Source organism: Dipodomys ordii, unplaced genomic scaffold, assembly GCF_000151885.1.
Source record: "Dipodomys ordii isolate 6190 unplaced genomic scaffold, Dord_2.0 Scaffold35, whole genome shotgun sequence".
Lineage (NCBI taxonomy): Eukaryota > Metazoa > Chordata > Mammalia > Rodentia > Heteromyidae > Dipodomys > Dipodomys ordii.
In genome coordinates, this window is record NW_012267251.1 from 9,205,168 (window position 1) to 9,216,803 (window position 11,636).

Sequence of the window (11,636 nt, forward strand, 5' to 3'; positions counted from 1 at the left end):
AGGTGTGGAAGCAGAGAGGGCTGCTGAGCCCTGCGAGCGCTCTGGGCAGAGCTGGTACTTTGGACTCTGGCCTTAGGAAAATCAGTTCACAGCGAGGAACTTCTCCCCCCCACCCCGCCCCGTTCTTGGGGCCCCCGGGGGGCATGTTGGGAACTGGCTGGGGTCTGTCTCTCCTTTCAGCGTATCAGACCTTCCTGCTTAGATGAAAAGAACAGCCGGTCTTTTCCCATGCTTTTGAAAACCACACGGCCTCCATCTTTGAGGCTACACATCTAAGCGGGGAAACGGAGCCTGCGGGCAGGATGAAACACTACGACAGTCCTGCAGTCCAGCTCATTGGCCCTGGGTTCCGAATCAATGACCACAGTCTGGCCTCTCCTCCTTAGAAGTCAGACCTACCTTTCAAAGAACCGCCCAGCGGCTAAAATAGAACCTCATAAAGGAATCCTAGCCCAGGGTCGTGGCCCCTCCTGTATCATCAGCCTGTGACCAGTGACACCCCACTAGTGATGGGCTGATCTGGTGGCTTTCCATGGGGACTCTCCATGCCTGCTCAACTTCAGAGGAAAGGGGGGGTCTCCTCACTGGCGGCTAGGCAGCCCTCATGCCTTGGGGTCTCCTGGCTGCTCAGGCAGGGACAGAAGAACTCTCTGAAGAGAAGAAGGAGGAGGAGGAGGAGGAGGAGGAGGAGGAGGAAGAGGAGCCAGAGATTGCTTGAGAAGTACGGTTATGCGCTAGATGGCTCAAGCGACTCTTACACAGCTGTGCCTTGAATTTATCTGCAAGAACTCAACAGTCGTGAGATTTCTGGGGCTAGGGCTTCTTAGGATAATTCCATCTGCTCCCTTTCTTGTCGCTGGGGTACAGACGGCGTTTGCTGACACCCTCAGCCAGAAGCCTGTCCTGCCCCTGATCCCACCTAATTCCACCTACAGGGAAGAGGTTGAAGAGGAGCCCACGGATTGCTGTCCCAGGACTGTCCCAAACCTCCCAGCAAAAGCCAAACCAGCAAGCTGAATGCAGTGGGTGTGGTGGGGCTGCGGGTCGGGGCTGGGGCCGGGGCTCAGATCTCGATGAGGCTGGCCAGGCGCAGGCAGAGGGGGGCGTCCACCGGCATGGCGCTGCGCTGGATCTCATTGCCGTCCAGACGCAGCACCTGCAGCTTGGAGAAGTTCATCATGTCCACCACCGTGCAGAAGCTGCTGATGGAGAACTCTGGGGAGACAGGATTCCAGATCACAGACCGAACAGTGTGTGTGTGTGTGTGTGTGTGTGTGTGTGTGTGTCTGTGTCTGTGTCTGTGTCCCAGGCTTGAGCTCAGGGTGCTGTCCCTCAGCCTTTTTTTCCCCTTAAGGCTAAACCACTCTAGTTCTTGGAGCCACAGCGCCGTTTCTGGTTTTCTGGTGGTTAATGGCAGATCGGAGTCGCATGGACTTTCCTGCTTAGGCTGGCTTTCCAACATGATCTTCAGATCTCAGCCTCCTGAGGGGCTGGAAGTGCAGGCCTGAGCCCCTGTGCCCGGCCTGGCTGAGGTCGGGGGAGTTGATGTGTCTCAAGATGGGATGCCCCTGGCACAAAGTGGGCTGGGCTAGGGACAGGAGAGGGGCTGTGTCTGCGGCCTCTGCAGCTCAGCTTCTTCTTAGCTCAGGGACTGGCGAATGTCCTTGAGTATCGGGCCAGAACTTGACTTGTGTGGTTTTGTTTTGTGTTTTTTTCTGTGTATGGGCAGCAGAGGGAGGTAGAGGCTCACCGAGCTTTGAAGTGCTCGATTGCTTTTAGAGAGGGAGAGAGCTTTGCTGAATTGCTTTGAGGGAAGATGGAAAATGGAGGGGCTTAAATCCTAAATATCTCCTGCCACTTTGCAGACAGAGAAAGTGGCAGGAAATTAAAGACAGAAACCCTGGGCTGAGAGACAAGACAAGCTGTGTGTGCCAGAGCCGAGAGGAAGCTGCCAGTCTGTCTTGAGTACCTGTCAGAGCCGTGAGCCAGGCTCTGAGGGGAAAGAAGGCTGGAAACCCAAGCTGCTTGCTTGTCCTACTGGTGTTCTGCCGCTTGAGCCATGCCTCCAGTCCTGTGTTTTGCTGGCTGTTGTGGTGATGGAATCTTAACCACTTTTCTGTCTGGGTTGACTAGATGACAGGCATAAGCCACCAACGCCTGGCTACATTTATCTTACATTTACCTTAGTTAAGACTCTTAGTTAAGTTATCCCCCGACCTAACCTGCATAGCTAGAGTTGGGTCTACAGAGTCAGTGAGGGCTGGAGCCCCAACAAGGTGCCAGCAACACCAGTCCTGAACTCTTCAGCGTGGGGTGGGGCCGTGGGGTCTGGAGGGGCAGCTGTGAGGCAGGCCAGAGCCAGAGCTGCGGCTGGCCTGTGCCCCCCAAGTGTCCTTTAGTCTGCAAAGGGCGGTGATCTATCTGGAGGTGGTGGGAGCTGGAGGAAGGTTCTGGTAGCCATGGAGGAGGGTGTGAGCATGAAAATGGAGGCGCAGAGGGCTCGGATAGGCCGAGGGAGAGTGTTTGATTGAAATCAGCAGTATCCAGTGAGTTGTTACATAGTCCAGGCTGGCCTTGAACTTGTGATCTTCCTTCCTCTGCCCCAGTGTGCTGGGAATCTAGGCGTGCTTCACTAAGCTTGGCCTGGCATTGCCAGATGTGTTCAGTCTCTGTGAAGAATGGACTAAAATATGACTGGGAGAGACTGAGGCAGATTAACCCACCCAGAAGGCCCAGGAGGCGATTCACGTGGATGGGTGGGTAGATGGGGGGAGCAGGGTAGTGGTGGAGACCTGGAATTTGTGGATGTTTTTCCCAGGGGGGCAGATGCGGTGAGCAGTTGGGGGCGGGGTGTAGTCAGGGGCTGGGCCTGTATGGTTCAAGTCAACAGCAGCTCTACAGAGGCTGAGCTGGAGCTGCAGACCCCAGACCGTCTGCTGAGGTTCTTCCCCCCCGCCCCCCATTCCAGTGGTGGGCACATCAGCATGGTCTGCATTTGAGGAACTAGACACACAGCATCAATAGACCCACCACACTGGGCATTGGGACAAAGAGACACCCCCCCCAGTCTTCCCCATACCCTGGAATAGTGCAGGGGCAATATTTTCCAGCCCAGATGAAATACTGACATAAGTCTTTCCACATTCCTCCGGCAACCCGCCCAGCTGTCCTGGGGTCACTGCTTCTGAATGACTTTCCTGATGCTGCTGCCTGGCTGGTGCCAGGCTGGAAAAACTGAGGCGGACTCTGGAGGGAGAGGGAGGGGACGGAGCGGAGGGGGCTGACCAGTCCCCCTGGCAGGCCCCGAGCTACCTCGGAGCAGGTGTTCCCCGCCCCTGGCTGCCGTGCAGAGGCTGCCCCGGGAGCCGAGACGGAGCTGGGGCAGGGGCTGTGTCCTGCAGGGGTCTGAGTCAGGGAAGTCTGGCTCTAGGGCCTTTGAGGCTGAAGATAGGAGTTCTGGCTTGACACTATACAATCTAGGTGACCTGGAGAGATGGCTTCTCCTTCTCTGGACTCAGTTTCCCCATCTTTCAAGGGGAGGGGGAGAACATTTAAAAAATGAAATTGTCAACAAGAACTGTCAGACTGTCCTCCTTCCTTCCTTCCTTCCTTCCTTCCTTCCTTCCTTCCTTCCTTCCTTCCTTCCTTCCTTCCTTCCTTCCTTCCTCCTCTCCTCTCCTCTCCTCTCCTCTCCTCTCCTCTCCTCTCCTTTCTTGCTACACTGAGGTTGGGATTCAGGGATTCATCTTGCTAGGCAAGCGCTCTCGCATTGGAGCCACATCTCCAGCCCAGATGTGTCTTCTTCAAAGTGGGAAGGAAGCCGACAATGGTTACCATGTATTGTTTTTACAATGATGTGCCAGGACCCAGGAGCTAGCACTTGGCATAGATCGGTTTCTTGCTTTCAGGATGGGTAAGGCCTTGGAGTTGTTTTGCTAAAAGAGAAGATGGAGTGTGGGGTGGAGACAGGACAACCAGGGAAGGAATTAGACTTAAATTTTGGGAAGGGGAAGCACGGGAAACTTTCAGGTTGTCTGAATGGACAACTTTCTTGCAGGGGATGCTTCTCGAAGCAGTTCATTTTCCGATCACTTGTGGGAGGGGCAGAGCACTTTGTGATTGACCTGCAGTTGTGTTCCACAGGAGGGCAGGAGTGACAATACGCTGTGACAAACTGTCTCTTTCACCATGCCATCTTTCTCTGCTTCTGTAGTTAGACTTCCAAAGGCGAGGGACTCGTGTGTGTGTGTGTGTGTGTGTGTGTGTGTGTGTGTGTGTGTGTGTGTGTGTGCCGGTCCTGGGGCTTAAACTCAGCGCCTAGGTGCTGTCCCTTAGCTTCTTTTGCTCAGAGATAGAACTCAACCTCGAGCCACAACTTCACTTCTGGCTTTTTGCTGGTTAAGTGAAGACAAGAGTCTCATGGACTTTTTTGCCCAGGGTTGGCTTTGAACTGCAACCTTCAGATCTCAGTCTCCTGGTTAAGCCATATGTGAGCCAACACACCCTGCACCGAGAGACTCTGGGGTAGGGAAACCGCTGTTTGATGTTTCTTTTTCAGGGTTAAACTGGTATGAAGTTCAGCCTTCCTTCCTTCCTTCCTTTCCTTTCTTTGTTTCTTTCACTGGGTCTTCAATTTAGGGCCACAAACTTGCTAGCCAGTTGCTTTTTTTTTTCAGCACTGGACTTGAACTCAGAGCCTCAAACTTGCTAGCCAGTTGCTTAGCAAGAGCTTTGAACTTGCTTTAGCACCTGAGCCAACACCCCCAGGAGGGGCAATTCAGAACAGGTGGCAGGTGTCTGGGAGGCTGGATGTAAAGTCATGGGGAAATGCAACGCTTTCCCAGCATGCAACATCTCTAAGGACTCTCAGCCTTATCCCAGGAACAAGAACACCTCAAAGAAAGAGAGGCTTTAAACTAAACTCAGTTTAGCGTGTGATTGATAGCATCTTGACGCTCAGATGGAAGGGTCAGACAGCCAGCATCCACCTTGCTGCCCCGCCTCGGCCTCCATATTCCTCTTGGAGGCCAGCCTCTCTCTAGTTCCTTCCTAAAGGATTGATCTGTCCCTTGGGGTGGGGACAGGCCTCCTCTCTCCTGGTGTGCTTTCCAGTACCTTCCTTCTCAGCAGGCCGTACTTCAAAGCCCTCTGCGTGGTCATTAACAGTGCTCCCTCCTGGGAGAGCCAAGGACTTTGACCCAGAAGCCAGGAGGTTGAATGCTGTGCTGGCTCAGAACTTCCAGCAGAGAGGAAAGCATGTGGGTGTGTGTGGGGGGGTCATGTAAGCCTGGGGTGGAGGGTATCTAAGCAAGCTCTGAACACAGATTTAAGAGGAAGGCAGCGGGAAAGCCGCACTTCCATCTGGGATGCACATGACCTCAGAGCTGCAGAGAGACAGCTGTTATGCAGCTGCAGACAGGCCCAGAGGAGAGCAGGTGAACTGTGCCCCCACCCACAGCCGCGCTGCCTGGGGGACCTGGGCCCGCACACCTGGGGCTCCTTGGACTCCAGGGAGAACTGGCCAGAGCCAGCTCTGAGAGCAGCACATATTTATACACCAGCTGTTAAGTTTAAACACACACATGCGCGCGCGCACACACACACACACACACACCCAAACAGGAAAGCAGGGCTGACCACAGCTCTTCCAGGCTTAGCTCTTCTGGAAAGCCCTCTTCTGAGCCATCCCACTCCCTACCGAGTTCCTTAGCTGTGGATAAGGGATGACTGTGTACTTCCTGCAGCTCTTGTGCAAGTCTGTGGCTTATGGTTCAGGGTGCTTGCCTGCTTAATTTTCTTTTCTTTTTTCTTTTCTTTTCTCTTTCCTTCCTTCCTCTCTCCCTCCCTCCTTCCCTTCCCTTCCTTCTCTCCTTCCCTCCCTTCTTTCCTTCCTTCTTTCCTTCCTTCTTCCTTCCTTCCTTCCTTCCTTCTTCCTTCCTTCCTTCCCTTCTTTCCTTCCCTCCCTCCTTCCCTCCTCTCTTTCTTTCTTTCAAAAGCCACGGGGCTTGCAAGAACTCTGGCTCTGGCGCTGTCCCTGAGCTCTTCAGCTCAAGGCTAGCACTCTACTACTTCAGCCATGGTGCCACTTCCAGCTTTTTCTGTGTATGTGGTACTGAGGAATCCAACCCAGGGCTTCATGCATGCTAAGCAAACACTCTACCAAAAAGCTACATTCCCAGCTTGCTTTCTTCCTTTCTCTTAGTGGTATTGGGAATTGAACCCAGGACCTCTCGCTCCCTACATAAGCATTCTACCACTTGAGCTACTCCCCTCTCCAGCCCTTTTCTTTGTATTTTTGCCTTTTTAAGGCCTTACTATCTTTGCCGGGGCTGACCTCAAGCTCCTGATGGTCCTACCCAAGTGGCTGGTATGACAGGCATGTGCCACCACGCCCACCTTCAGGTTGCTTCATTTATACCCTTCATCCTGCCGTGTCTATTTCCACTCCCTCCACCCCCTGCCCTGCCAAGGCCTCACCGTTAATCCTGTTGCCTTGGAGGTACAGGTTCTCCAGGTTGGTGTTGACCGGGGGGATCTTCTGGAGTTGGTTGTAGGACAGGTCAAGCTCCAGGAGACTGCTGGAGTTGAAGGTGTTGGTGGCCAGGCCGCCGTTGGTGAGGCTGTTGTGGGACAGCCGCACGTACAGCAGCTTGGGCGACCCCCGGAAATAGCTGTCGGGCATGGTGTAGACGTTGTTGTGCTCCAGGTACAGCTGCTCCAGGGCGGAGGGCAGCCCGTCGGGCACCCTGCGGAGGTGATTGTAGCTGAGGTCCAGCAGGATGAGGGAGCGGAGGCCCCGCATGGAGCTGCCCACCTCCTGGATCTCGTTGTGCTGCAGGTACAAGGCGGTGAGGTTCTCCAGCCCCTCCAGGGCGTTGTTGGGGACCCTGGAGATCTGGTTGTGGTCGAGGTGGAGCTCCCTCAGGGAGCGGGGTAGGGGCCCGGGCATGCGGGTCAGGTTGTTGTGGTCCAGGTACAGCCGCTCCAGCTGCCTCAGCTTGGAGAAGACCCTCCGGCCCACCTTGTCACTGGTGATCTGGTTCCCGTGCAGGGCGACCCACAGCAGGCCCGTGGCGTTGTCGAAGACGCCCTCCTGGATGGCGGCAATCTGGTTGTTCTGGAAGTAGACGTACTTCATGCGGGAGGGCACGAAGGGCAGGTACTTGAGGTTGCGGTTGTCGCAGTACATGGCCGTGGGGAAGTTGGGGGGGCAGTCGCACTCGTGGGGGCAGTCGCGGGGCTCCGGGGGGGACGGGGAGCCGTAGAAGTAGGCCGGGCCCCCCTCGTCCACTCCGTAGGGGTAGGGGTAGGGCTCGGCGGGCTCGTAGGGGTAGGGGTCGTAGGGGTCATCGTAGGCCGACTGCTGGTTGCGGAGGTACTGGAACCACCAGTGCGAGTCCTCCTCGTACTGCGCCTGGCACAGGCAGCAGAGCCCCGCCAGCAGCAGGAGGCCGGCCCGCTGCATCGTCGGCCTGCGGGGCGGAGAGAGGGCAGAGAGGGGCCTGAGCAGCCGAAGGAGGGCGCCAGGCCGGGCACATGGCACTGCCCGGGTCAGAGCTGGAGTCCTGCTCCCTTCCTACTGCTCCTTTTCCAGTGCTCCCCTCACCTGGTCCTGGTTATCTGGGACCAGTGAACTGCATTCGTTCCCGGCCAGGCAGAGATGAGAAGGACCGGGAGGGAGGCCCCGGGAAGGCAGGTTCTGAGGGACCACGAGTACCCCTGAAACTGCGGAGCCGCGACCGCGAGTGTGTGCATCTGTGTGTGCACGCGTGCGGGGTGTGTGATGCTTAGAAGTGGTAGGGTTTTCTTCATGCTCCTAATCCAGCTAGGACACCTACAGACATAATCTTTCTAAGAGTCCGAGGGACAGGCTGTCTGGCTCGCTCCGTGTCTCTGGGGTCCTCCAGGAGCGGCTTGGGGTGGTGAAGGGGGAGATCTGAGCTGCTTGTGGGAGATCCCTTGGTCTCATGGGTCACGGGGGCGCTGGCCGCGTGGGCAGGGAGGGGTGGGGTCCCTCCACGAGGCCCCAGGCCACCCTTCAGTGCTGAGTGAGAAAACTCTCAGCTTCATACTTCCTGGCTGCCCAGGTCTTCCTAGAACAGTTACAAATCCTCTCCAGCCGGGGGCGTGGCGGTGGGCATGGCACCTGTCCTCTGGATGTGTCTGGGTCACTCCCTGCCCCCCATGCCACTGATACTGGGGAGGAGCCACGTGACAGACAATGAGTGAGCCAGGGGACTGGGCTGGAACAGCCTGGAGGTGACAGTGGGAGAAGAGGGCTGGCCTGGGGGGGGGCGGGGGGAGCATGGGGTCTGGGATCCTCTGTGAGGGAAGCTGGCGCTATGGCAGGAGGAGGACCCGGGGTGGCACATTAGGCCTGAATACCCGACTGTGCTGCTGAATTCCCCACTGTGCACTGCGCATTCCCCGTGGGCAGAGAAAACTTAGAACCAATCTTGGCCTGCAAGTCCCAAGTAGCCCTTGCTCTGCCATTGGGCCTTGCTGGCTTTCTCGTGTGGACAGGAGACAGTGAGGAGCATAAAAGCCAGCATGGCTAGGTGCTGGTTAGTGGCTCACGCCTGTAATCCTAGCTACTTAGGAGGCTGAGATCTGAGGATCGTGGTTCAAAGCCAGCCTGGGAAAGAAGAGTCCATGAGACTCTTATTGGCAATAAATACTTTGAGAAAGCCAAAGTGGCGCTGTGGTTCAAATGGCAGAGCACTAGCCTTGAGCACAAAGAGGCTCAGGGACAGCGCCTAGGCCCTGAGTTCAAGTCCCAGGACCAGCAGAAAAAAAAAAGCCAACATGGGATCTAATGCAAGCTGAGCATGACCCTGACTGAGATGGCTCCTCCAAGTCCTTACCAGCCACCGTCCCCCAGGCCTCCCAGACCTCCGCTTCCTGAGAGCAGTTCCCTTAGGCCCATGCCATCCCACCAGCCCCTGGGCTCTGGAGGAGAAGAAGCCCAGGCTCATCCTTGGGCAGCCTCTGGCCTCAAACAAAGAGCCACAGTGTTTCTGAGAAGCAGACCCAACTGCCCACTGCCTGGGCACTCTGGCGGGTCTCTGGCTCTAGCCAGGAAGAGAAGATGGAAGGCACGGCCTCCTGCCAAGAGCACATTTTTCCATGCTGCTGAGGACCAAGGTGGCTGTCTGGGGGGCTGGCACAGTGAACCTCTGTCTCCATTTCTTTTTCTTCTCCTTCTTCTTCCTGACTGGGCACCTTGGCAGAAGAAAGCCACCTTCCTCTGGAAGCTCCAGCTTTCCAGGGTTGTGTGCCCAGCTACTGTGGCTTCTCTTAGAGCCACGGCTGCTGGAAGGGCTTGGTGGGGAGCCAGTGCTGTCCCCACCGCACCCTGTCTCCTTGGCAATGCTGCTTCAGGACCGAAATGGGCAGACGCGCCTGCACCCAGGGCCCGTACAGTGTGGCTGTCACTCGCCAGCCTCCGGAGCTGACCCAGGAGCTCCATGCTCTTCCTCTTCCCAAAGCCAAGGAGCTCAGGATGGAAGCCATCCTCCCCCCCCACCCCCCCACCGAATCCATAGCTCCCAGGATGTGGCCAATTTGTAATTCTTATTCTTTTTCTTTCACCCAAGTACACACACACACACACACACACACACACACACACACACACCACTCCTATACAAAACTTGCCCCTTCCAGCTACACTTGGGTACCGTGACCCCTCTTTATGAGACATTGCAGGCTGAATCTGAGGCTAACTTCCAACATGCAGATGAGATTCGTGAGTAGCTAGGGGGAAATTCTGGTGGACATCTGGTGGACATGCTTACAAACTGGAGGGTCCCAACACCCACAGAAGAGCTGCAAGGAGAGAGGCCCCATGTGGGACCCGGCTCCCTCTTCCCTTTGCTCCTCTCCACCATCCCTGGGATGATGGTCCAGGTGGTGAAGAATCATTTCTCCCTGCTAGACCCCCCCACCGTTCATTTCCTTTATTTCTTCAGTGCAGTTACAAAAAGACAAGACCCTCCCCCCCTCCAACTCAAATGACTGAACTTACCTTGGCTTGGAGTTTTCAAAGAGTCACCACGTCCCTCGGTCTGGCCTCCTGGGGCTGGAGGAAGAACAGAACGTGTGTGAGAGAGAGAGAGAGAGAGGAAGGGAGAGGTGCTGAACTGAGAGTGTGCGGGTCTGTGCCAGGCCAGGGCCCGCCCCCAAATTCCTAATCAAGTATGGTGAAGAGAGGGGCTGAGGAGCGGATTCCGGCTTTTTGTAGGGGCGGAGCTCACACTCAACTGCCGCAAAAAAGCCTTGCTGCTGGCCGCCTGTGTCAAATCCACCTCTTTCCACTCACTTATCTTCCCCTAAGCATTGGCAGCTGGGCCTCTCTCTGCTGAAGCCGTTAGTGGCGCCCCGAAGCTGTTTGTACAGTGTCTTGTGAAGCGCCTGGGTTTCGCATTAAGCCCACAAGGCAAATGGGGGAGAGGTGAGGGAGGGCCGGGTTTGGAAGAGCCCTCTTAACCCTTTCAGAAGCTTAGCTTCCCTCAGAGAGCCTCGACTTGCCCTTCTGGTCTCAGGTGCCCCCTAGGGGCAGGTGTGAGACTAGAGCCGAGACTGAGCAGCAGCAGGCTCTGGCTCCCATCTGCCTGGACCACCGAGACTTCCCTGGGCCCCCACCATTGTAATCAGTGGGATCTCACATTGGTTGTGCACTTAGTCTGTACTGGCATTGAAGGCTTTGTTTTATGGGGGTGGGTGGGTAACATTTGTTGGGCTGGTCTGTAGTAAGGTCATGGCTGTGAGGTGCCCACCTGACCCAGGCCATAGCTGGCACACTAGGTGGTGGAGATGGGTACCTTCCTGTCTGGTTTACAGATGCAGAATTCCTGAGCAGAGGAAGACTTGGTCAGACGCGTGGGCAGAAGCTAGGCAAGTTGAAGGGACTTTTATTTGTTTGTCTGGTCCTAGAGCTTGAACTCAGGGCCTGGGCATTGTCCCTGAGCTTTTTTGCTCAAGGCTATTTCTTTACTACTTGAACCACTTTCTTTTTTTCTTTTCTTTTCTTTCTTTTTTTTGGTGGTTAGCTAGAGATAAGAATTTCACTGACTTTTCCTTCCTCTGGCTGGCCTTGAACTATGATCCTCAGATCTCAGCCTTCTGAGATCCTTAGGTCTCAGCTTCCAAAGTAGCTAGGATTACAGGTGTAAATCACCAGCGCCACAGCTCATATTCAGCCCAGCTTGAGGAGAGGAGGGATGGCAGATTACACTAATGAGACAGGTAAGTGGCAGGGGTGGGGAAGAGGGATATAGTTTAAGTACACACTTGAGACATCTCAAGGGCAGATTCAAGATAGGGAGTTGGGGAAAGTCAAGAATGACTCAGAATTTGAACTCAGGGCCTGAAGCTCTTTCCTTGGCTTTTTTTTTTTTTTCTCAAAATGGGTTCTGTACTACTTGTGCTATACCTCTGCTTCTGGCTTTTGCTTTTCTGGCTTTAAATTGCCATCCTCAGAGCTCAGCCTTTGGAGTAGCTAGGATTATAGGTGTGCTGCCAGCTACAGTCTGTGTGTGTGTGTGTGTGTGTGGTATAGGGGGTTGTGAATAAGCCGCTACACCCCCAGCCCTAGAATTTTAATTTGAGCAACTGGGTGGGGAAGTACCATTTCT

The 11,636-nt window shown here is 55.3% G+C and overlaps 1 protein-coding gene across 1 annotated transcript; it reads right to left on the reverse strand.

The window, feature by feature from the left end:
- Positions 1 to 696: 696 nt before the first annotated feature.
- Positions 697 to 10,129, reverse strand: Fmod (fibromodulin). Its single transcript, XM_013017529.1, has 3 exons — positions 10,028 to 10,129; positions 6,478 to 7,472; positions 697 to 1,215 (listed from the first exon to the last, which is right to left on the reverse strand). Exons 2-3 carry the CDS (start codon positions 7,463 to 7,465, stop codon positions 1,064 to 1,066), a joined length of 1,140 nt encoding a protein of 379 aa, XP_012872983.1. The 5' UTR covers positions 7,466 to 7,472; positions 10,028 to 10,129; the 3' UTR covers positions 697 to 1,063.
- Between the last annotated feature and the right edge of the window lie 1,507 nt (positions 10,130 to 11,636).

Excerpts from the sequence above, each read along its gene's own strand:
- Fmod (XM_013017529.1), bottom strand. The coding sequence starts at position 7,465 with ATGCAGCGGGCCGGCCTCCTGCTGCTGGCGGGGCTCTGCTGCCTGTGC. Across the intron at positions 1,216-6,477 it reads CCAAGGCAACAGGATTAACG|AGTTCTCCATCAGCAGCTTC; the intron begins GTGAGGCCTTGG and ends CTGTCTCCCCAG.